Source organism: Gymnodraco acuticeps, unplaced genomic scaffold (genome assembly GCF_902827175.1).
Source record: "Gymnodraco acuticeps unplaced genomic scaffold, fGymAcu1.1, whole genome shotgun sequence".
Classification (NCBI taxonomy): domain Eukaryota; kingdom Metazoa; phylum Chordata; class Actinopteri; order Perciformes; family Bathydraconidae; genus Gymnodraco; species Gymnodraco acuticeps.
Genome location: NW_022992263.1, coordinates 296466 through 323006, shown reverse-complemented (window position 1 = coordinate 323006; position 26541 = coordinate 296466). Strand labels below are relative to the sequence as shown.

Genomic DNA, 26541 nt, shown 5'->3' with positions numbered 1-26541 from the left:
TTCAGGTGAATATGTTGAATTGCATTGTCCCTATAAATACAATTCATAAACAGTTTCCCACTGTCATACATGATGGACATTCAGCCGCATCATCAGCCAATTGGAGACATGTCTCTGGCCTCCTGTCCAAAACAAAAAGCTGAAAGAGGATAAACTCAAATTCTTATTTATGATAATAATCCTTCATGAGCAACACCCTTCACATCATAGTCGTTTAATTTACCGTTAAAATGAGAATATTGATAAATGAGGCAGTAAACAGCAGATGGTGAGTTCTCAGATTCAGACTGCTAAGAGGATTTGTCAGCTGAGTAGAGTGAAAGACTTCTGTAGTTAGTGGCATGTAGCACTGCCTCACAGCTCCGGGTCGACCTTTCCCAGTTGATAATCATATTGTTTTAACAAAGTCTAGAAGACGGGCTGTGCTGTGCAGACATCTGAGTGTCCTATAGGCAGTGGCGGCCGGCCCATAGGGGCCCTAGGGGTGCCGCCCCACCTCTTCCCACATACAAAAAAAAATATTTAAAAAATATATATATTTCATATTTTTATTTTTAATGAACAAGGTAAATATCATACAATTGGTATCAGTAAAATGTATAATCTACAATAAAATCTCGTTTAAAATTGTGTTACGATGTCTAAAGTTACTGATAAGTCACATGTTTCCTGCCTGGCCTTGCCCATGGCATTAGTTTATCATTACCGGGCGGAGCCCCCGAGACAAACAGCACGTTACAGAAGTCTCAATAGTAAGCTGTGCCGCCGAAACATAATTTCAGCCAATCAGCGCAGTCAAATATTTTGGTCAAGAGGGCGCTCACGTTGGCGCCCACGTTGCTTACGTGCGTTGACGTGAGTTGCTTTTTAGACTCGTGACGTGAGTGACCAAGGTGACGCAGCAGTAGTTGGATGAGAATGGTGTGCTGGTCGAGTCGCTGGACCTCGGTCCGCACCCAAACAAGTAAATGCTATCTTTTGTTTCCCATGCTAGACAAAAGTTAAACAAGTACAAACCACAGACTGTCTGTGTCGTGGAGAATACAGTCGCTGGTTTATTTATGTCTGTATAGGCCGTTGTTGTGAGTGTGGACGGTCGGAGCATATATAACGTTAGCTTAGCTAAGCTCCATTCAGAAAACAAGCATTCTAAAAGGTTTTTCGCCTGCCGTCTGTCTGCAGACTTGTCAAAGCATTAATTCATGGTTTTTACTAACCGGTATCAGTATGTTGTTAATTCGGCATCATTTAGAAACGTGTATTACAATTTAATCACGGTAAAATATGTTCATCTTGTTGTAGTTGTAGCTCCCGAGCCAGCGCGTCTTGTTTGAATGATGCGAGTAAACACAGCTGGCAGCCGCGGTGAAACTCGAGCGACTAGAGCGATGCGATGGGAGCGTTTAGAGCGAAGCGAATATTCGCATCGCGTCCGGTCTGAATGCAGCATTAAAGCAAGCTCCGCGCTGCACTGGAAACGCGCCATTACATCACCAGAAATCCTAATTTAAGGGGTAATTTCTCCCAATTTTGTTTTGTTTTACTTACTATATCAACAGCCCCACCACAAATATTTTCCACCAGCCGCCACTGCCTATAGGGCTGTTACGGTGTGTCCAGACAGCAGCTTTGACCAAATCTTGAAAATCCTGGAGCTGGGCGTGTCTGACAGCTTGGGGATTTCGCGACCAACAACCAATCACATGAATATCACATGAATATCCCGCCCCCGACATACAAAGCAAAAAAACCCGGTTCTTCTACACTATTGTCAAATAGGAAGGGCTATGATGAACATTTATTTTTTTAACATTTTGAACATTTATGAGATTAATGTTTATGGTGCTATTTTATGCTACATTCCATGCTGGCTAATGATACTGTCTATGCTTGCTAGCAACGAAGTAAACTAGCAACGAAGTAAACTGGATATAAAATCCCCAAACAAGCGAAAACCTACCAGTTTCACCCACTGCCTCTGCCACCTCCCCCCATGCCTGGTTCCTCCGGTTTGTATCCCGGTAAGTAAATAGGGACTGGTCATAAAGAACCGGGTGATTTGCTACCGCAATAACTAAGTTCTCCTCCATTTTTGTGGAATATAGAAATGAACTGCGGGTCTGGCTCTCCCAGCTTGCACGCGGTTTGATTGGCTAGCACTTGAACTGTCAGATTTGCATAAACGGATCTGATTGGCTGTCGCTTCCAGCTCAGCCTCAAAAGTTGAACATTGTTCAACTTTGAAATCCTGAACATCCTGGAAATCCTGGAAATCTTCACCTCGCCCCCCCACAATGCAATTCGGCGACAAGCGAGGGAAAGTGACGTCATCCCCATTCAAAGTCAATGGGCGGAGACGCGCTGGAAGCGGTGGACAAATCGCCAAAAGCTGCTGTGTGGACGGGCCGTTACGGCCCCTACACACGGCGGCGTGCGTTGCCGCTTCAACGCTTCTGCCCATTCACTTTGAATGGGGTGACGTCACGATTCGCCGAACTGCATTGTGGGAGCAAAGCGTAACTTCTCTCGCGGTGCTCGCTGCAAAAGTAGAGCAATGTTCTACTTTTGCCGCCTCGACGGAGGCGTCAGCCAATCAAATCCCGCGTATGCAAATCTGACAGTGCAAGTGCTAGCCAATCAAACCGTGTGTATGTTGGGAGAGCCAAACCGCAGTTATTTCCCATATGTAAAAAAATGGAGGAGGAAATTATCGTGGCGTTAGGGAATCACCCGGTACTATATGACAGTCCCTCTTTACATACAGGGATACAAACCGGAGGAGCCAGGCATGGGGGGAGGTGACAGAGACAGTGGGTGAAACTGGTAGGTTTTCGCCTGTTTGGGGAGTTTATAGCCAGTGTACTTCGTTTGAATGGACAGCTAGCAAGCATAGACAGTATATTTAGCCAGCATGGATGTAGCATGAATGCTTTGCTTTATATGTCCGGGGCGGGACATTCATGTGATTGGTTGTTGGTCGCGTTGTTCGTAAAAAATCCCCAAGCTTCAGACACGCCCACCGCCAAGCGGTAACGCACGCTGCCGTGTGTAGGGGCCGTTATCCATCAGTTATGGATAAGAAAAACACTGCTCTTGTGTTTGACTTTGCAACCAGAGCTTAATCAATATTGTTGAATTCAACGGCTGCCTATCAAAACGTGTCAAATACTCTTCAAATACTTTGCTGATGCAATGTTTCACCTCTCGCTTTGCTGCGCTCAGATTCATTTGAAATAACTTGTTCTAATAGTGTTGAGTAGGCTGACGTAATGTCATGAAAATCAGGTTCAAATGATTCTCCTTCTCAATATTTTGATAAGGCAACTTATTTTACCAGGCGGCGAGATATGTATCATTGGCTTTTAGGTCCTGTGAAAAGGTCCGCAGATTATGCAATAACTGAACAAAGTTCAGTTAATCGTTAAAGGTTTTATTTAGGGCTGTCAAAAAATTAACGCCACTAATTATTTTAACGCGATTAACGCATGTGCATTTTTTGTCCTCGGCCACCCCGTAGTTTCAGAGCGCATCGAGTTTAAAATACCATCTAAGAGTATTAAAAACTTGAAAAATATCCCTCTAAGGTACATTTAGAACAGATAAAAAATGTGCGATTAATTTGCGATTAATCGTGATTAACTATGGACAATCATGCGATTAAATATTTTAATCGACTGACAGCCCTAGTTTTATTACATAATTTACTGACAATGCCGTTTGCAATGCAGCCAGAATAAATAAAAGTGTTTTGTTTTTAAAACATTTCACAATGCATTATCATTGACACAGTGACACAGAATGGGCTACATTTTTCAGCACCAAAGGTCACAGCATTTAATTGTAATTAATCCTTAAAATAGAAGGATTGGTTGAGCCACATTGTATCAAATAAGCTTGTATCTGCATGTGATGAATTGAGTCTTGGAAATCCCAAGGCTCAGACTATTTCTCTAAATGTCTCACTGCTCTATCCTCACTTCTCTTTTTTTGTCCTGAAAGGAAAGTTATTTGATTAGAAATGGTTCATAAAGAGTCATTTAGAACATGTTCCTGTTTTTAAATAGCGTGCACTTTCTTGAACAAATTGTGCCGGCTATGGTTTGCAGACTTTCCGGACAGCATTTGAGCTCTCTCCAACCTGAATGTTTGCCTTTGTCGTCCTCTCTCTCAGGAGGAATCAGTCCCTTCATGGACCCAGCCCTGTGACCACATTCGGCCCCAAGGCATGCATGCTCCAGAATCCTCACACAGTAATGTAAGTTATGCTTCTACATTATAAGTAGTGTTTGTAAGCTTGTCTTTTTATTTCCAAGTCACATGTCCTTGAACATGCATGAAACAGCCAATTGATGTTGTTTTTGTCTTGTTGTGCGACATGCTTTTTGTCACTTGTTAATTTTAAAGCCTTCTTTTGAACATTTTAACCTGAACGGTCAGCTGTCAGATGACTAACTTATTTTCTGACTTGCTCTTAAGGCCTTAACATCGCTTTTCCGTTGTTACATAAAATAGTGAAACTCAAAAAAACTTTAAAATGTGGTTTAATAGAAATACATACGAACAAACATAGTACCAATTTTCACAGCTATTGCTAGCAGATGTTCAGAAAAACAAATGCCTGTCAAATTAACGGTTTGGACATCTTGTAATTTATCTTGAACAACACGCTTCCTTTCTACTAAAAGTTAAAGGTAGGGTAGGTAAGAATGGAGAAACCAGCTCGAGTGCTCTAGAATTTGAAAGTACACAACCGGAAAAAATCTGCCCCTTCCTTCAGACTTCCTTACAGAGTCCCTCCTCCAACACACATGAACGTGCACATGACCAATGAGGGCACGAGATAAGTTTGTGCACAGATGGAAGGCTGACAGGCAGGTAGGCCATCCAGTTATTTTAGCCAGATGATTGGTCGTGCTCTTTACAGTACCACGGTTTCCACAGATGACATTTTTTTATGGATTTATTGTCAAAGCATTTAATGTACTCATTGCTATCGGGATGTTAAGAGCATTCCATGGAATATAACAAAAAGTGTTTCTGAAGTGAATTACCTACCCCACCTTTAATGTATCTAATCTTACAAACATCTTTATTAAACTTTTAATTGGCCAATATCATGTTACCTGGGTTCAAGTTTTATATGACCTGTTCTGTGCTGTACCAACACCTCAGACACCTTCTAACTACATTAACTCGTAGGTTTGCAAGTGTTGGTCATCATCATCAAACTACCATCATGCACTTTGTTTTATTTTGTCTCCAAAAGTAAACAAAAATGTGTAATTCTTCTAATGTGCCGCTGAACATCACTCTCACTGGTTGACGTATGAGAGTAAAATGTTAAAACCTTTTCACTAAGTACAACACACTAATCCATATAATCAGGGGTGCACATCACTTTTTTGCCCTGGTTCTCAAAGGAGCACTTGGAGATGTTGCTTGGTGCTCATCCTTAAAATGAAATAAATAAACCGGTCTTTATTTGTCAGACACACGGCACAGAACACACAGAGGTGAACACAGAACACACATGCAGAGGCGAACACAAGACAACATTAGCACGACCAGTAATCCTACAAGCTGTCATCACTACCCTCCTGACTGTTCTCCTCACTGTCTTCCTCTCTGTCAGACATGGTAGCTGATGATGTAGGCCTACTACTTTCTCTCTGGTTGAGTCTGCCATTAGCTGCTTGCATCCACAAGTCAACAGCTGGTTTTGGGTTGAAAGTCCAGTTTTAAAAGGATATGTTTGGTTACTGTTCTATAGTATACATTGGAATGATTTCAAACCTGTTTATCCCAATAATTATAAAGGAGTGCCTTGAAAATATCTGTTTACATAAATTGTGACCAAACCCTTTGAGACACTAAAGTGAACTATCTAAACACTCGGAGTCCTTACCTCACTGAGCTGTAGTTATCAGTCTCTCGGTCTGACTGGAGAGGACTCTCCCTCCACATTATTGTAGAAACATCTTCTTCTTATATCCGCAGCTAGCACCAGATTCTAATAACAACAGCGCCGGTACCGGTGCACCCTCCCTCTCTCCCTCGCTCACTCGCATTTTGGCTGTGAGCTGCGGGCGCCAGACAAGCCAACATCCCCCATTTTCATCACTTACAGCGCCCATCATACAGGGCAAATGAAACGTGTAACCGGGGTGAAAAGGGTGTTACATTTACTTAATTATGAATGTTGTTACATCAAGGCCGAAAATTAGGATGAGCACCAACAGTCAAAAATGTTTTTTTCCCTCCCAGAACTACCAGCGCAGCGCCTCCACAGATCTGGCGCCCTAGGCGAAAATCAACGCCAGTGCAACGGGCCGGCCCTGAGTTCATATGCAACTCGCAAATATCTTTCTCTCTCTCTTCTCTCTTCTCTCTTTTCTCTTCTCCCTTCTCTCTCCCTCTCTCTCAATGTTGGTGCGCAAATGCGTTTTTTTTCAAATGACCCGGTGCTCTTTTTTTGGCCGAGGTGCGCATGCGCACCTGCGCACCAGTTATGTGCAGCCCTGCATATAATGTTCTTCTCCTAAACTAGTTGTTTTATAAGAAGCGTTTTACCTCATGAGCCTGGTCTTCCACTTACATTTCTTAAGATCCTCTTTTGTAACTCTAGAGTTTGCGGAAAAACCTGTTGCGCACACTATGGCAACATCGCATATGTATTTTTTTTTTTGTATGCTTGTGTCGTAGCCAAAAGAGAGATATTGAAACCAAGGTTTGTGCTAACTGGCAGCCCTAATAAATATATCAATCATGTTTTATTGTTGTTTTGACATATTCTATTAATTCAATATTTTATATTTGGTATCTTTCCAAACTTTGGGTTCTGTTAATGTGAACAGAGAGGTTCAAGTGAAAATGAAAAAGCTGTAAGACAGTGAAATGTTTTTGCATTATTTTAACTCAACTCCAGCTGTCCTGACTTATCAAGGCCAAAATCCACCCACCGCCTTTCTGTAGTCAGGGTCCCATTGTCTTTCTTTTATACAGCTTTTTTCCTGTGGTTAAAAAGGCCCTTTAATGCTTCTTGGGGTTTTTCCCTTTCCCGTATTGTGTTAAATAGGTTTGTATGCATGTAAACGGTCTGCAAAGGCTAAAATTCCTTCGTTCCCTCCAGAGGGAGTTTCTCTCCCGCCAACTCCTCCATTGGACTCCTTTCTTTCCTTCTGTAACTTAGGCACATCACGACCTAACACTCACGCTTCTATTGGCTAGCACTCTGATACTTTTTACTTGATAGAGATGTCCCACCCCGTAGTCTAAGTGGTTGACCAATCACAACAGAGCCGGCCAGCTAACCAATCAGAGCAGACTGGGCTCTGGTTCCAGACAGAGGGTGAAAAGAGGTGCTGCAGCACAGGCAGTATGAGAAAAATAAAGAGCTTTTTGAACATTAAAGCATAGAGACATGTCACAGTAGAGGCACAGAACACAAAGATGAACCTGAAAATGAGCATAATAGGGTCCCTTTAAATATTGACCCAGCCTTTGTCTCTTTCTTTCCCCTCATCCCGTTTTTTACACACACACATCGAATTACAAACATTAGGTGTAAACTTGTCATTTGTGTCATCATGTCGGTCGCCTTTAATGCACTTAAAACACTTAAAGTGTGTTTTGTAATTGTTCCCAATTTTAGAGGCAACACTTTTTTGCACAACTGTATAAAAAGGCATACAACTCCTGCACTCAGAATTAATAGCCAAAACAACAAAAATGTGTCACTTTAATAAAGCCTTGTATTTCTGTTCAACAGAAGAGCAATTACTTTGGCAATGTGGTCTTACTGACTATCTTTCCCAGACCTTTTTCTTGAAATGAAGGTATTGTGAAAGAGAGTATATGCAAAGCCATGTACTTTGCGCTAAAAACATGTTCTCGATACACATCCCTGTAGCCGAATGGACGGTATCGGTATACCGTTAAGCCGCTGGACAAACGGTGCTGCTATCGGTATATGAATTACGCTACTTCCTTAGTTTAAACAATTCTGGTTGGTTGGGAACCCTCATCCCGTGTGACATATCCGGTTTGAGTACCACTCTGATTGGCCACTGTGAAAGCCACTCGTCATCTCTCCTAACAGCGCTCTTATTATTGTGAGACTCCCGGGGGTAGACGCAACATCTTGCAAGAAACAGCGTCTCAAGGCTTCTTAACATTTAACAACCTATTAATTATGCATACCCACTTAACGGGAGGAAACTCAACTAACAGACGATATGAACCATTTTTACCTACGCGGAACAGAAGTCCAACACCAAGAGTCTAAATCAACACTCAGCTAAACGGGCTAACGGGGCTAACGGCTACTTTAGCACATAACTGGCAAAAGCGATATTTTCTACGTCATGCAATATGCACAAACATATCACATGAAAGCTGAGATTCCACAGATTCCATTGGTATTTGTCTAATCACTGTACGACCAAAACTCACTGAACTAGCAGCCAGGAAAGAGCAAGAAAACAACTTCACTTTACGTAGCCATGATGATAATTATGTCTTATCTTTCCTGTTTTGTGATCAAAAGTTGTGTTCAAGGGCATAAAAACGCTGCTGAAGGTTAATCCAATGTCTCACTTTGAAATGATTACTGATAATCCATCATTACAATTATAAATAATAAACGCAATAAATGGATTATAATGGTTAGCCGACCGGAGCTTCCGGTTTAGGAGGTGCGCACGCAGCGTCTCGTTTTAACTGAATAACGGTCATGTTTACATGGATTTCTGAACTGCCCCTAATTACTGCCCCCCTTCCAGAGACACACTGTCAAACACACTCATACCTGCTTGGTATGACATTGAAAAAGTTACATTAAATAATAAATACAAATAAATTACAATAAAATGTCTGTTTAATCTTCACATCTTGTAATCATGTCTATAATTTTGAGCACCAAATTATTAAAAAGTATCATTTCATTTAATCGTTTATTTGAACCGGGACAGTGCACATCGATGAACACTTTAAAACAAAAACAATGCTTACAAGCGTAAATGAGCCGGATTTTAGCTTTGAGCTAATTTCCATCCGCAGTCCCCTCACATACAACATACAAGAACATGACATTTATATACATTGCAAAAATAAATACATGACATGCAGAAAGAGCATGAGCAGCATACAAGCATTTACCACATGGCAGTACAATGTAGCAGCTATGGTATATAAAGTACAAGATAAGATAAAAGTGCTACATAAAGTGAAAGAGGAGATACCCCTGTATAAAAGTGCATTTAGCAGTGACACGTCTATTTGTTGCTCAACCATTCTTTAAGTTGTCCTTTAAAACGATTGAGTGGGACAATCCCGTATCTCAGTTGGGAGGCTATTCCACAATGAGCTGCCTTTAATGGAGAGGACATTTTGTCCAAAAGTGGTCCGTCTATGGTGGACTTCACAGTCTCCTCTGGTTTCTGACCTAGTGCAGCGTCCAGTGTGTTTTCTGTGGATGAATTCCCCTAAGGAAGGGGGTAAGAGTATCGAAAGATACCGGTGTATATGTACCCATCCCTAGTATGTCTTTCATTTTTTGTAAAGCACTTTGAATTGCCTTGTGTTGAAAAGTGCTATATAAATAAACTTGCCTTGCCTTGCCTAGTAAGGACTCTTGTTGTTGACCTGACACAGCCTTGTCAGACAGTTGGCCCCTTGGCTCGCTCCGTCACATAAGTGGCTCCCAGCACTGTTTGTTTCAGGCAGCAGTTAGTGACGGATTAGCTCCCCTTAAAGCTGCTAGACGGGTTAAAAGTAGCAAAACCAGGCTGTCTTTACTCCCAAATAGAGGTAAGGCTGTAGTAGTCACTTTTAGAAAGACCCAGTTCCACAGAGAGATGCTGGCATATTGCCTAACCGCGTGGTGTGCCAGCTGCTCAGAAAAGGACAGGAAAGCCCTTCGGAGGGTCATCAACACAGCCCAGAAGGTCATCGGCTGCTCACTGCCTTCTCTGGAGGAACTCTTCAGCCAACGTTGCCTCAACAGAGCAGGCAAAAATAATTGCACTCTTCACACCCTGGACACTTCCTGTTTGCTCTTCTGTAGACGCTACAGGTCAATTCAATCGAGGACAAACCGATTGAAAAACAGTTTCTACCCCAGAGCCAATACGAGAACTGAATGCCGTCAAACGCTGAACTAGCACACACAGTAACAATTTGTAACTGCATTACTTTTTAATAGTTGTATTAACTGATCAACATCAGAGATGCCAAATATCATCCCTGTGTTTTTTATATTGTAAACTGTATTTAAATGATGTGCGGGCTGTATGCATGTTGGTATGGATGTGTGAGCATATGATTATGTGTATATGTTTATATAGTATAGATATATATTTTTTCGTATTATGTGGAAATCCACTGCGAGGATTTCTTTTTGAAATGTCGTTGTACCTGGTGCGATGACAATAAAGGAATTCTTTTCTATTCTGTAGTAGTCACTTTTAGAAAGACCTAGTTCCACAGAGAGATGCTGTGCCAATGAACTTGGAATGTATTAAGGGATAGATAAAGACCCTTCATGTATTCTGTTTTAGGGTATGGTTGTTATACTCCTTGCGGTAGCTGGTTGTTATTTGTTGAGTATTGCTTTTGACCTTAAGTCTGGAGAGCCTTTGTTCATCATCTACTGATTCTACAGAATCTCCACCCACCTAAAGTTCCCTGACACCCTGAACACACCCTGAAAGGAAACAATGGAAACCTTTTAGAGCCAACCTTTTGGAAACACTGTTATGTTATACGTGTTGTCTTTCTTTATTTTATCTTCTTCAATGACAAGAAGTTTCATTTCTTACTTAGTTGCCAGCTCAATATCAAAGTGTTTCCATACAAAAGCAACATGGGCGCACCCATTGAATTAAAATCAGTTTTGTCTTTGGATTGTGACCCAATGAATATTGAAATAGTATACAAATAACTATTTACTGGGAAGTACAGTGCATGAGATGTTATTGCTTTTGAGAGTTACAAAAGGGACTTTTATATGGTGGAAGCAGTAAACTTAGGTTATGATAAGGACTGAGGTTGGCACAATTACATCCTGTTGAATTCCCACAACGGATAATTAAATCATTTACCCACATTAACCATGTCGAGATATTTCCCCTGCTCTTCCCCTTCTTCCATGCTGTGTGTCAGTGTCATCTAATAAAAAGGGAGTTTTTCAGTCTTTACATAAACACACATTACCGGGAAGTGATTTATGTGTGGGACCAACAACAAACCCAATGCAATACCATTAATGAATAAAAAAGTAGAAAGTGATGACGTTTTTTTTACATTCACTTAAATGTTTGTGGTAGTAGGAATGTAACCTCAAAATAATTTGTCTCATGCAGTGTATAAACTGCACCCTTTGTCATTGAAGCGCGATGGCTGGTTGACTTGTAATACATTGCAGTGGATATTCCAGATTCAGGAACAGCATGTTGTGTTTCAGTAAATCACGCCCGTCCAATAAGGAAACTCTTTCTCCTGAGGTGTGCGGGGTAAACACAGCAGAGTGGGCGTGTGCCGAGATGAAGTCAACTTTAAAGATGAGGGAGAGCTTTACCTCGGTAGAATGCTCCTGGAAGCTTTAGTGTTAAGTCCTGGTTGGGGACAAATATAGCCGGGGAGGATCCACCTCAAGGGGGTAGTTAGCTGATCCTGCTGCGTATGGAAACACACTCCGCCTCGCTCTTCCTCTCGCACAGCCGACGGCTCTCTCACAGCTAGACCACTAAACCAACCCGGTTGCTCTATAGCTGATTTTACAATGTGTGGCAATGGAGGAAGTTGTTAGAGGAAGAATGATCTGATCTGTGAGGCAGAGCCCTGTTCTCCAGCTGAGTCGACCTGAGGCAGCATCCTTGCTTTCATGTGTACAGTCATGAAGTTTAACCAGAGCGTACTGCAGGACATGTCCGACAACAACAACAACGACAACAAAGTCTGGAAATGGTGAGAGTCTTTCTCCTGACAGTCTTTAAAAAAGAGCTTATGGTAGTAGTTGTTCATCAAATATGTCAAAGCTTGGCTAGTCTAACTGGCTGGGGACTTGTTAACTCTTGTTGTTAACCATTATTTTCCCTTTAATGCATCTGTGTATTACATATTATCTTACCTAATTTTAGCTCATGTTAAGAATGCTGAAATTCATTTGTGGGACCTTTTTTTAAGTAGTTACAGTTAGCTAAGTTTGAATATTTTAAATGGTATTTGGTTATTGTTAGTGTATTTTATAGCTTGTGAATCTTTTTTTATATAAAATGAACATATTTAGATGTGCTATAAATATATATTGTAAATACTTTCTGTTTGTGTCTTGGCCCCCATTCTAAAGCCTAAAATGGAGTTTCTCAACACATGTTTGATATGTAAATATAACTGCCAACGTTTTTGGCTTTGTTTTGTTTCTAATTTGTCCTGAGTGCATAGGGATGGACTGATATCTAGATTGAATTTAATTGTAGTCCCACAAGTGGCAGTGTGTGCATGGTATCACAGGCTGGCTGTTGTGTAGACAGAGCGGGGTCGCTGATGAAAGAGGAAGGTCTCGGGTGGGGATGCTTTCAGGTGGTCAGAACAGAAACGGCCTATGAATAGATCACAGCTTGGCACCGTTTCAAATGCTAATGAAGTTTTGATTGTGTTTGTGTTTGAAACCAGGCCTGCCCAGCTTCCGTTAATTCCACGGTTAATGAGGTTCACTCAATTTAGGAAGTGTTTTTTTTCTAGTTGGGTTGTTTACCTCCCTTTTGTACAAAGTTGAAAGACTGCAAGGGACTGACACAATGCCCTGTGCATTAGAAGGGAATCTGATACTGGTAATTACCGCCTTGTTTGGTTTAAAGGCTTGAGTTTGTGGTATTTTGTATTTGTTTGGTGTGTTTGATACTTTTTGAATTGACAGAGCAACAGGTTATTTTATAATGATAGTTGTGTGTGTGTTGGAATCACTGGCCTCTGATGTGTTCTCCTGGCATGTTCCTCAACCAGCAAGGTATATTGTATTACTGAGACGGTGTGTGATTTATTTAAATATTTACAGTGGCAGATAGTTAGCCACATGTGCGGCCAACAGAGCCGGCCCTTGGAATAGGCAGTATAGGTGAATGCTAAGGGTGCATCAACCCATCGGGGGCGCCAACAATTGGGGAGAAAAAAAAAAAGTTAAAAATTTCAAAAATATATATTTTTACATTTTCATAAGAACACAATTTCCCAATTTTGGATCAACAAAGTACATCTTATTATCTTATACTAACATAACTACGCCTATATTGCGTACAGCGCTCATAAACTATGGCACCCCCCCCCCACAAAATCAACTGTCCCAGCCCCAGTAAAAACCAGAGGTTTACTGTATGTGAAATTGTTCTTTTTTTTTAAATAATGGTTTTAGTGTGCAATTATAGGTTTTAATTTTGTATTTGTGTTAATTTAAAAATAAATCAAACTCCCAAAAAACGTATACAGCTTCTGTGTGCTTTTATTAACATTGGAATTTACTGTGTAAGCGGCCGTGGGGGGGAGAGCTTTAGAGAGCTCTCTCCTGACAGACTCTCAGTCTGATAACCTCAGCTCAGTGAGGTAAAGGCACATCTTTATATGATCATAAAACTGGAAAATCTGTTTCCAGTTCTGTTTCATATCGTGTTGAGAGATGTATCCATAGATCTCTTAATGTTGCTCTCAAAGTGCACCAGATTGATGCTTTCAACTTCAATATTTAAAAAAGCTAAAATCTTGCCTAGGGCAGCAAATTGGTGGCCAATGTTGACACACTGCTGATATCTGAGAAGAGTGGAAAATAAATCATCATTTGAAGGTTAATGGGGGCGTGTATGCTGGTTCTTCCAGTAAACTGCCATGTCATAGCACCTGTGTAGAGGTTTTATCTAGTTGAATGTTGTGTTTGTATAATCTGTTGTAATGCAGGGGTAGACATTAAGGGTAAAATGCCACTGGCCCTCAGGGCCGGTAGAATTGTATTATCATTGGCCCCACCATTGTAACCACTGGCCCGGAGCATTCGTCCAAAAAAAATCGACTTATAATGAAGAAAATTAACACATTTGTTGCAATAGTAATTCATGCACTAACTACATTACTACTTGTACTACAATATTTGAACAATCAGTTCTTCCTCATTTTCCTCAATTGTTCATATTTGGTTTATTAAAATAATGATATTGTGGTCATTGTTAAAAAATGTCTGCTATTATTATGAGTATTATTATTTGTATAATGCACTTTCTGGCTTCCTGTCATCAGGAGTTAGAAATGTAATGGCTATGTAATAGATTAGATTAGAACCTTCATTATCCTAAACTGCTGGGACATTTCCCTAAAGCCAATACCTTTATATTTTCTACTCTTCACTTACTTGTCAGCATAGGTCGGCATTGATGTACAGAGCCGACAGAAGACCTTGTTTATATTGGCATCATATTGAGAGGTGCAGCCAGTGACGCGTCTTAAAACCAGGAAGTAAGCTGCTGGTTCCCTCGACAAAAAGCAATGGGATTTCTCCACAGGGTTTTGGAAAATAGCTGGAAATAAGGTCTGTGGAAAATTAACCTGTTTGATTAATGCACGTTTTGTTCAGCCGGATAATCTCCACATGTCTACCCTACTTTTATAATTTTCTAATCATAAATCGAATCGATAGATTATAAAAGGGTTTTAGGACGCGTCACTGCACCACTAGAAGCCAACTCCATCGATCAAGCTGGCTGAAACTTTCTCTCCCTCTTCTTCTCATACTCCCTGTCACTCTCCTTTAACTCCTCCGGTGACTTTCTTTTATTTGAAGATTATTTTTTGCCCGGCGCTTGGCCGGTTACCGCTGGTATTAAAAACATTTTGGTGAATGGTTAGGTTTGCTTTTCACCCAACAATGACAACCGACTCACGAAACGCTATGTTGTAGCGTTAATAAATTAAACGATTTAACTAAATTGCTAGTCAAAATACCAATACCACAGGACAATTTTTTTTTTTAAACCAATATTTTTAGTGGCCCGAGCGGGCAAGTGGAAAGTACGTTATGCTGGCCTGGGGTGTCTAAATAGTGCTTCCGGGCCAGCGGGCCATTTATAATGTCGAGCCCTGTAATGTAATCGTTCCTTTTAGTTATCATCTTCTTATTCAGTTATTTAGTCTTGGTTATGTCCCCTGATGATATTAAATGCTTGAAATAAACATTCTCTACATGTGATCAGTCGCATCAGTAACGGACTAATGTATGACGGGGCAAACGGGAGTCATCATCAGACGCTGCTGTTGTTCGGCTAGTTTCAGCTTTATTTTATCCTCAGATTTAATATTTGTGGTCCCGGTCCATATTAGTTTCAGCCTCAAGGAGGTCAGATTTTCATGCTTCCTGCTTTTAGTCAAGTCATGATTGTGTGCTTTTTCGTCCCGGTTTATCTTCACAACTCGTGGCTCCCCGCCTACAGTCTAGATAGTACAGCTTGCATTTTGCTTATAACAGCTATATTTTATGCACTATTTTCCTCTCACATTTTTATCTTTCAGTTGTCTTTCTTGAAGCATGGTGCCAATGATATCCTTGACCCTGTGTGGGGGTTAGATAAGGTGAAGGCCATGAGACGGCACACGGGGTCTTTAATCCGGTGGCTCTAATTGGATATCAGCTAAGCAGTCCTGGCTATGATGATGCTTTGCTTAAATAACAGCTATGTTTTACGTTCTGAGGCTCAGCGCTCAGACCTGGGCTGATGTAACGGAGGGAATCCTTATCAAGTGACCGTTTGGCCCTACTGACGTAGCGTTGTGTTGTTTTCAGGCACATTCAGGACCCCGCCAGCCAGAAACTGACGTGGAACAAGCCACCAAAAAGTGTCCTTGTCATCAAGAAGATAAGAGATGCCAGTCTGCTTCAGCCTTTCAAGGAGCTCTGCATATTCCTCACCGAGGTATGGCCACGTGTTCACTGACAGTATATCTGATGTTTATTATTCAAAGTCCTCACTATCAATTCCTTACCTTTGTTGTTCTTGTAGGTGAAGGACATGATTGTATATGTGGAAAAGAAAGTTCTGGAAGATCCTGCCATATCAGACGATGAAAACTTTGGGGCCATTACTGAGAAATTCTGCACTTTCAGAGACGGTATGAGAACCAGCCATCTTCAGAACACTGTAAATAAAAGACTGGACCTTTAATTTAAAATCTGTATTGCCTTCTTTTTATTTCTCAGATCTTGATGACATCTCCAATCGCGTAGACTTCATAATCTGTCTCGGTGGAGACGGAACTTTGCTGTATGCATCTTCGCTTTTTCAGGTATTCACTACTGACAATGTGTGGGTCTTCTTTTGTTTGCAATTCCTGGTATGACACAGTCCTCTAACCCAGTGGTTCCCAAACTTTTTGTGCCCAAGGCACACCAAAGGACAAGTACAAATCTCAAGGCACACCTATTGTGCAAAATAGCCCTTATAACACGTGTTATCACTCATATCATGTAAAATATCTGTAAATGTGCTTAATTATTTACTAATGCCAAATAAAATGTGACAAAGACAACTATATTACTCATGAAATATTTATTAACGAAATATTTCAGAAATTAATTTGAAACGTTATCAAATTAGGCTTCATCAAAGCAGCGACACACTCATTTAAACCAGACAGGTCACAACATTAAAAATGAGGCAAAGGAAACTCAGCAGAAATTCAGCACAGAGAACTGTCAATGCAAGGAAGCTGCATTGTCCATGGTCCTGAACTACAAATTATAAATGTAACATTTCAGCAATCAGCATTGAAACATGTGCTATTGTAAATATGTTGCCGACTTACAAATTAGTGAGATACATGTGCCTGTCGGGGCGCGCAGAATTGTTTAATCCTTGGTGGCACTGAGGAGAGGGCCACTCGCAAGTCCTGTTCAACAGAGAGCCGTGACCTCCTGTTGTTCTTCATGTAAACCAGAGTAGATGACGCCAACTCCAGAGATGGGGTCGTTACTAATTTGTTTTAATATATTACATATTACTTTAAAAAAAGCAATATATTACACTACTTTGTTACTATCTATATAAAGTAACTCGTTACTTTACTCGTTACTTTACTCGCCGAGCACGTACGAACTGCGCATGCGTGAGTGGCAATAACTTTCCTTACCAGCAGGCGGCGGTAGTGTGTATTTGTCATTCAAAACAGGCAACAACCGGAAGACAGAGAAGAAGAACAGACAGCAAATGGCGTGATATAAACAAACAGCAAATGGCGTGTGCGGTAGCTTCACCTTAGCATGTGTTCTTTGCAGGTGTTTGTTGAGGTTTGACGTGGTGTTTACAGCAGTGGATAACAGCTGCTGGCCTGGACACAGTTTGCACCTCACCGTCACATTCCTGTCTATTCTTCGGACGAACTCAAAATAATGGGCATACCTCCACCCCTCGAAAGTTATCGCTGACCATGTTTATGCAGCACTGCACGTGGAGATGTGGACGCACAAGTCGCGCAGATTACGTAGATATAAACCTACAAAGTACTGATATAGTAAATTAAAAAATAATTATTTTTGTGTAGTTGTATATTGCAATAATAACGTATGGTTGTCACAAAATCCCACGGCACATCCGGACTTGCCTCACGGCACACCAGTGTGGGAACCACTGCTCTAACCCTTACCTTTTTGTTTATTTGTAGGAAAGCGTTCCACCAGTTATGGCCTTCCACCTGGGCTCCCTGGGTTTCCTGACACCTTTTAAATTTGACACCTACCAGTCTCAGGTGGACCAGGTTATCGAAGGTACTGATTGTTTTCTAATCTCTCTTTAAACACAGTCCTCCAGCTTGTATATGCAAAAGACTATAATACATGTTTCCTATATAGGTAACGCTGCCATCGTCCTACGAAGTCGCTTGAAAGTCCGGGTGCTTAAAGAGAACTGGGAGAAGAAGGCCAGATTGGACGAGAAGGGCATCATCCTGACCAATGGGGACACGGAAAGCAGACGGAAAAGCGTGCAGTATCAGGTAATATCTGAAGCTTAAATCACTTCTTTATAACGCATCAACAAAACCATTTTGAGCCAAGATAAAAATACTTTTTTAGTCATTTAGTTTATTCTGAGTGACTTACACCAACCCTGGTAGATGAATGGCTCTCCTAAACTTAGACAAAATCACTAAGTTGCAAATGAATATGAACTGCTTCTGTGGTAGCAGCCAATAAGAAATATTTGGTGATTAATCAGCTCCATGCTCCGGAGCAGTAACACTCGTCCACCAAGTGAAGTCAATCCCCAGCTTTGTCACTTCACATGTCAAAGTGTCCTTAGGCAAGAGACTGCACCCAAAGTGGCTTACCAATGGCAAATAATGTGTATCTTGATTACTGAGCATGTAGCATCTTGATTCCTCGATGTGTGTGTGAATAGGTGAATGCTCACGTGTTGTAGAAGCGCTCTGAGTGGTCGCCAAAGACTAGAAAAGCTCTGTATAAGTGCAGTCTATTTACCACTGAGAGTCAGGAGAAAACAGCCTAGTCAAATTGAGTCATCTTAATGACAGGTCTCGCCACCATGATGCCTTCAGGCTATGAACATGTTGTTAAAGAACCGCAGTAGTAAACACTGGCAGCGGCTCTATAACCAGCAGCTCTAAAAGCAGGTATGAGGTAAACAGACAGGAATTCCCCCCCCCCCAGAAGAAAAAGAGAAATCTCCAACGAGGCGTTCTGGGGCAGTAATAACCAGAAAAGCATGACATGGGACCTTTAAGGAGAGTCTCATCCAGTGCACACAGTGTTCATGCCAGCATATGTGTTTCAGGTGCTGAACGAGGTGGTGGTGGACAGAGGCCCCTCCTCGTACCTTTCCAATGTGGACCTGTTCCTTGACGGACACCTCATCACCACAGTGCAGGGGGACGGTGAGTGGAAGACAAACGTGACTCTCACATGAAGTTTGCTCTGTTAGTGTTACGCCCTCTTTTACCAAGTCTACTGCCCACACTTAAATCACATCAGTGCAGAGGCTGCCAAGCTCTCACACCTGAGTGATATTTAAATGAAACCGGTCAGACAGACGCTCAAGCCCTGGTCTTCTCTGTAGCGGAATACTGCGCTCCAGTCTGGAGTAGAAGCCCTCATGCGAGAAAGGTCGACGTGGCTATCAATACCTCCCTCCGAATAATAACTGGATGCTTAAAGCCTACCCCTGTGTCCCTCTTGCCAGTCCTCGCGGGAATAGCACCGGCCGGCCTCCGACGGGAGGCTGCCACCCTCGCCCTGGCCAGGAAGGCACAAAAGTATGACTGGCACATCCTGCACAACACCACAATAACACCAGCACCTCCAAGCAGACTCAAGTCCCGCCACCCCTACAACAAAGCAGCTCAAGAGATGCTCAACTCCACCTCTGAGGACATCTCCAGAGATGCATGGTTGGCAGCAGCTTGGAAGCAGGAGTGGGAGTCAGCCGTGCCCTCCCGAATCCACCGTTACATCTGGGACCCAGGAGATGGCGCCATTGGAGGAGACAACCTACCGCGCCGGCAGTGGACCACTCTGAACCGTCTACGAACTGGGGTCGGTCGCTTTAAAACATAGATGAAGACGTGGGGCTTGGCGGACAGTGCGGCATGCGAGTGCGGTGACCCTGAGCAGACCGCTGTCCATATAATCACCATCTGCCCCTTATATAGACCACCCTCGGAAGCCGGCCTCTTCGACCTAGGACCAGAGATGCAAGCATGGCTACACGACACCGAGTTGGACCTCTAACGTTACACGAAAGAAGAAGACAGACCGAACCAGATGATCAGGAGATAAGAACGAGTCTCTCTGGGTGTTCCTCAATGTCGAGAAGGCTTGCTTGGTAGCACATGTACCTCAGAGTCAGTTGCTTCAGAAGCGAGGCAAGAATCCTTCCTTGCCTCGGAAAACGAAGAATGGTGGAACAGGCTAACAGGTGTGCGTCATATGCGAGGCCCCGCCTTAAATGGAGCGCGATTTCCGCCAAAGATTTGGAAATTGGTCCCTGCGCAAAGCATTGTGGGGATTTTAAGACCGCGGAGTCTACACATGTGCAGCCTCGAAATTTCCCGCAACGAAGGACGCCGGCCTCGGTAGAATTCCAAGGATCCTGGACATTGTAACAGTCCTTCGGCGGGACTCGATGACGTAGCATCCTTGAAATAGTAGCTCTGGAGGAGCCTTCCTCGACATTGAGAAACACCCACTGTCCCGCTGGCAGCTTCCTCCCTGCTGGCACTGCCTTTATGTGATTGTTCTGTTAGACTCTCCTTCAAAATATTTCTAGGAAGAATTGAGGCTTGGCGAAAATATTCAAAGAATATAAAAGATTACCATCTTAATAGCTTCTAAATATAAGTTATACATTTGGTGTCAGGTCATTGAGTTTGTATAGGAATGTTAATGCAGCTTAATAGTTAGTGGAATGCTGTTTTCAGCATTCCACTATAGTTCTTCTTTTCTTTAATCATCTAAAATGTCATCTTTTTTTTATTTCACCAAATAGTTTGGCTCTCAATAACTTCAGCCTACTTTCAGCTACAGAAACCATTAAAATGTCAAAAATATTCAGCCCACGATGGGAAACTTTCAACTTTTTCGAAATATGTTATACTTTTTGAAATATTCAGCTTTTTAAACTGTAACTCAATGGGAGGAACCTTCAAATCCTCTTTTAACTACACCGTGCACCAAATGCTACTCCTTCCACATACTTTCAGCTAGAGACTTCATTCCAACTTTAAAATGATCACAAGACATTCAGCTATAACACTTTTTGAGATATTTAACTTAGTTGGAGCTTGGTAAAGGGGCCTTCTTCAGATTTTAACATTAGTGTGTATTGCGCAGCTTGTTGAGGCTTAGAGTGCGTGATGTCACACTTAGGTTGCGGTCGGATAATCCCAAAATCAGCTCCTAAATTCTAACCCTATCGTCTATTCCTTGACCTCTGAGTGAAACGTCACGGGGTTAAGGGATAGTGGATAGGAGAATTCAAAAGGACTTAGGAGAAGAGACTGCGGTACTTTAGAGAATCGACTGCACTTTCACTATCCGACGTGTTTATGATGCGCCAGCGGACGTCATGAATGTGTGTCTGCTGCTGTGGGGAAACTATGGAAACTACAGTTCTCTATACAGCGGACTACAACATGGATGTTTAATAAGAACGAGGGACTACTGTAAACTCATCTAGAGACTCTGCACCGTGCTCTGATGCTGTTGCTTTATGCTTTATGAACGTGGACAACAGAGAAACATATTCTTCATGACCAAAGTTGGAATTGAAATAAAAAAGGAAAGTGAAACTTATGCTCGTCACCCTCTCCCTCCGGTCCACATTAATACAAATGATCCCAATACGTATGATTGTATGAACTATTAAAAGATCTTAAAATCAATACAAATGTATTTATTATAAACGTTAGTCCTTAACATCTATCACTGTGTATATCACCATTCAAACATCTTTTAAAAGTTGAACAAACCCCACACAGCTCAGTAAAGACTGTGAGATGTTGACTTTATTTGATCATTTCAGTAAAAACTAACGTTCATATTTCTCTTGTTGATTATAATACTGATGAACGTTCAGACAAAAGCACTTTGGCAACTTACCACATACGTTTTAAAATGCTTAATAAGCACCGTAACGTTCATGATATAATTTCTCGGTCATAATCGGTTGTTTCCGTGAACGGCCGACTGTTGTGATGGCAAATGCTGTGGCTGCAATGCATTGTGGGGCAGCATTTGCTCCTCTCCTTTCGTAAAGGGAGGTTCAGTGGTTTCTAAGCTAAAGGAGGTTATACAGGAAGTTTGAAACCTCCTTTCCTTTCATCTATTCTAGAGAATTGGAACGGCACTTATCATGGCTGCCACTGAGGGACTTCCGGGTCATTTCACTCCGTTAGGAAGGTTCCTAAGCTAAATGGACTATTCGACTTCAGCCCTAGAGTGGAGGAGAGCTTGAAATGTGTCATAATTAAATGTGTCATAATTCCCAAACCCTACACTCCTGGGACATAATTGTATGCTTGAATTGTAGGAAAACCTCTCTTAGGTTGAAAAACAGACTGTCTCAGCCTATTATTTTCTGTCTGATGGAGACTTCATACTGATGTCAACATGTTCCACATATTTTATACATTATTGGTGACGTATGGTTTTAGTTCAAAAGTTTGCAGTTAAAATATTCTGCTGTTTTTCAAAGCGTTTTTACTTTCTTTTCTCTTCTTAATACACATTCATTCACTACTACTTACATTTAATATTGAACTCCTTCAGCCTATTTTCAGCTGCAGAAACCATTCAACTATAAACTTACTCAGCTATTTCAGGACATTGAGGCTATACATTTTGTCGTTTATACCTTTTTTAAACCTTTTCTTTTAAATATTAAGCTAGTTCTTCACTGTTTTTCCTACTCTTCCAGTTTAACATTTCAGTTTCAAATGTTCAACAAAGTCATTGCAATGCATTTGAGCTGTAACAATTTGATTCAAATCATTTCACTTTTCTGCATTTCTCCGCTAAGTTCAGCAAAACACACTGACTTGGTCTCTGTAGCTAAAAGCAGCTAGAGACCATTCAACTAAGAACATATTCAGCTTTTTCTGCATTTTCAGCTAAATTGAGCAACAAATGTTCACAGTTTACAGCATTCGCACGCATTTTCTTGTTGAATTGAATTAAGACAAATTGATAGTTTTCCAATTCCTTTGAAGTTATGTGATTTATCCTTTGATCCTCTGTTCCAGCAGATGTAGGATTTTCTGTTGTTGTTAAAAACATGTGTTGGTTATATAATTTAAATCTATTGCAGTATTGTTATTGTAAGGGAAACCTATGCACCCCCCTTTTTTTAAATTAGTCACACTGTTAATATTGTTGCAACTAAAGTGTCCAATGTTCACTTCCTTGTCTAAATGAGTCATGAAACAATTACGAGATTTTAATCAAAATGATATCTACTCAATTTAGTTGAGCTTTCATTAGGATGTATTTTACATAAAATGTGTTTTTTGTGGCATTTTAATTAATTAAAACCTTTGTGGAGATGCTTTTATTGTGAACTCTACATCTTGCCTTAACTCGCCGTCTGTGTCCCCTCAGGAGTGATAGTGTCCACCCCCACAGGAAGTACAGCGTACGCCGTGGCAGCCGGAGCCTCCATGATCCATCCCAACGTCCCGGCCATCATGATCACCCCCATCTGCCCCCACTCCCTCTCCTTCAGACCCATCGTGGTGCCGGCCGGGGTGGAGCTCAAGGTACTGAGGCTCACTCTGTTCAGGAAGTACAACTCGCATTTTAACTGAGGAATCAGTTTCGACTGCCAATAAACCAACATGTTTTTTTAAGCAAATCTGAAGTTAATGCAGCAGCACTTACAATGGTTTGGCTAATTCAAAGCATATATATCTGCATTTGTATCTTAATGGTTTATTGCACTTATTGTAAGTTGCTTGAAATAAATGTAATACCATTTAATAATTGTCTGCATTCTTTTAAAGAAAATGTTGCGTTACTGGGTGAGATCATAAATGATTTATACAAAATAAATCATTAAAAGTTTTTGATTTAAGAAAGAACACGTAACAAGTCAAGTTTTTGGAGGATAGAAAACATAATCTTCTCTCTTTTGTAAATTAAAACCATAAAAATGTTTTCTTTCTTTGACTTTCTGCATTCTTCTGTCTGTTTGTAATAGATAATGCTGTCTCGCGATGCCAGAAACACAGCCTGGGTGTCATTTGATGGAAGGAAGAGACAGGAGATCTGTCACGGAGACAGGTTAGTCCACACACACACACACACACACACACACACACCACACACACACACACACACACACACACACACACACACACACACACACACACACACACACACACACACACACACACACAGAGACAGACAGACAGACAGACAGACAGACAGACAGACAGACAGACAGACAGACAGACAGACAGACAGACAGACAGACAGACAGACAGACAGACAGACAGACAGACAGACAGACAGACAGACAGACAGACAGACAGACAGACAGACAGACACTGAGCTAATGACGCAAAACAGAACCCAGAGATTGCGTAATGGATAATAAGTTTAGCGCAACACTGGCAGCTTTGTTGTGCAACCGTATCAAGGCCCGGAGAGTCCCTCTGCGTCAGGCCCAGCGTCTTCCTTTATGTAACTTATCTGGAGGTAATCTCCTTCCTGCTTCGCCCAATGGGCTGCCAGTCAGTGGAGTCATTGCAGCGCACTGAAACAGGCCCATTGTTGCTTCCGAGGGAAGTTACTGATGTCCACACCTCTTCTTTCTATCAATCATTACAAGTACCTGGACTTTTCTTTCTTCATTGTGACACAAGACCTTTTCTCTGATTGTTCTTTTTTCTTTCTTCCCTGTTCCAGTATTACCATCACCACTTCCTGCTTCCCTGTTCCCTCCATCTGTTTCCGGGACCCGGTCAATGATTGGTTCGAGAGCCTGGCCCAGTGTTTGCACTGGAACGTGAGGAAGAAGCAGAACCAACTCAGCTCGGAGGATGAAGAGTTCTGAGGCACGAGGCGTCCTTGAGGTCTTCCTCAGTGTCAAGGGGCCCGACCTGGCTCCGTGCCGTTTCCTTTTCTTTTGTTTATGGATTGAAGGTCTCGCCAAACTCCATTCAAGAAGTCTATCAAAATAATGTTGCTCTTAATAGCGTAGACGTTGCTCCATAGTCATATTCCAAGCATGGGGTCTTAGAGTATTTGTATGCAGGAATTGAGCAAGTCTTATGCTGAGGCGGAATCATGTTCAGTCTTTTTACTCTTAGCTATTCAATTCTCATTGCAGCATATTGACATTATCAAAGTTTCCATGTTCTATCCACGCCCACCCGTATTTGGAAAATGTAGGATGTGCATAGACAAAAAAATCCAGTCTATTGAGTACTTTACAATTATATATTAGGTCATTTTCTGATATGTAAGCATATTAAACTTTTTAATGGAGTTTGGCCCCCTGTCTGTCAAGGATTGTTCCAATGTGTTTCCATCTGTCTGCAAACGAGCCTTTTCCAAATCAAAAAGCAGTTTGTATATCTTAGGTCATGTAGATTTTTTTATTATTATCAGATGTAAAAGCAACTTTGGGATGAACTTGGACTCAAAGTCTGAAGGTCAGTTGTTGAAGTTATTGCAATACCATTGTTGGTCTGTTTTAGCACTTTTCAGTCTTTAAGAAGGACGGCAGGGACTCCTATTACTTTATAAACAAAGAAGCTAATGCTCTCAGTAGAAGGATCAGTTACAACTCTCATGAAGAAAGAAATGTTGAATCAAACTTTCCCAGTATCTGTTCATCAAGTCAGGATGTGATGTCATGGATGAATGACAAACGTTGTCTTACACTATATTTGGTGCATCCTGGGAAACAGATTGACGTACATAATGGGCAAAACTGGCCCGGGTGTACAGACTGTGCCTTAAACACTGGTATCATTAATGTACAGATATAGTGTAATTTTTCAAGGTTCACATCAGGGTGGTGATGTAATCACACACATGCACAGATGTGTGATCTGTGCATTTCCATTGTAACTACAGGTTGTCTTTGCTGTCTGCAGCGCATTGACAGTTCTAAAGTGTGTGTCACAAAGTCCCACAGTCATGGAGTCAATGCGCTGACGTGGAGAAATGCGAGAGAAGAGACCACAGCTCCCCTGTCTTCAGTGTCTTTCTAACGCCTGGTTTTTCAAATGACGTCGAAGCCATAGCTGAACTCTGTAGGTTTTATAGACTGTGGGCTCTGGGGGGTTTTAATGGTCTGTGTGTGTTGAGGAACTAACATTCTCAGATTCTGCCGCTGCGCAGTCTTTAAGGTGGCTCGCCCTACATATCTGATCCCATCAAATGTCTAAGTGTTAATATATACAGATATGAATTGGCTCAACAGTGTTGTCATCTTTTGAATGAACTCAAGGGACCAACCAGCTCTAAAAGGCAATCATTCCTAACTGTGTAAATATGCGACGCTTGAATAAAATGTATTTTGTAAAGTCTATGTTTATTAACCAGTTTACAATGTATCATTGCTGAAAATAAATCTATTTGGTACTTTTTTTACATTAACACGTTCCTCAGTAGTTTTTTTTATTGACATGTTTTAGCAGTTTTGATTTTCCAAATTTCCAAAACTCTTATTCAAACTTTCAGTCAAATTTTTTAGATATAATTATAAATCTCAAAACAGATTATGATAACAGTTCATTTCCAATGTTGGGCTGTTGATTCCCACTTATCCCCAAGTTGTGCAAAAAGCCTGCACTGTGACTTCTCTTTTTCTCAAAGTGCTTTCACTTTTGTAACTCAGACTTTTGTATTGTTAATTTTCTTAATGTTTCTAATATGCATCCTGCTATTTCTTTTTCCAGAGCACTTTAATAAACAGAGAGAAAGTTAAACCAGGAAGTGTGCATCCTCATGTTTGATCAACTTGCTTCACACCTGGAGCCAGTACTTGGGTT

The 26541-nt window shown here is 41.4% G+C and overlaps 1 protein-coding gene across 5 annotated transcripts in view; it reads left to right on the top strand.

The window, feature by feature from the left end:
• LOC117540343 (NAD kinase-like) overlaps nucleotides 1-26146 on the top strand; it is a 32809-nt gene extending 6663 nt beyond the window's left edge. For 2 of the 5 annotated variants that reach the window (XM_034206964.1, XM_034206963.1), the window contains exons 3-12: nucleotides 4172-4255; nucleotides 15818-15947; nucleotides 16035-16143; nucleotides 16232-16317; nucleotides 17692-17794; nucleotides 17879-18021; nucleotides 18819-18918; nucleotides 23138-23295; nucleotides 23736-23818; nucleotides 24446-26146. In XM_034206964.1, coding sequence (XP_034062855.1) covers nucleotides 4172-4255; nucleotides 15818-15947; nucleotides 16035-16143; nucleotides 16232-16317; nucleotides 17692-17794; nucleotides 17879-18021; nucleotides 18819-18918; nucleotides 23138-23295; nucleotides 23736-23818; nucleotides 24446-24593 — 1144 coding nt within the window. In that variant the 3' untranslated portion in view covers nucleotides 24594-26146. Of the gene's footprint in view, nucleotides 1-913; nucleotides 965-4171; nucleotides 4256-11558; nucleotides 11965-15817; nucleotides 15948-16034; nucleotides 16144-16231; nucleotides 16318-17691; nucleotides 17795-17878; nucleotides 18022-18818; nucleotides 18919-19223; nucleotides 19973-23137; nucleotides 23296-23735; nucleotides 23819-24445 lie in introns of those variants that run through there. The other 3 variants (XM_034206968.1, XM_034206966.1, XM_034206965.1) reach the window with 3 other exon arrangements.
• The last annotated feature ends 395 nt before the right edge of the window (nucleotides 26147-26541 follow it).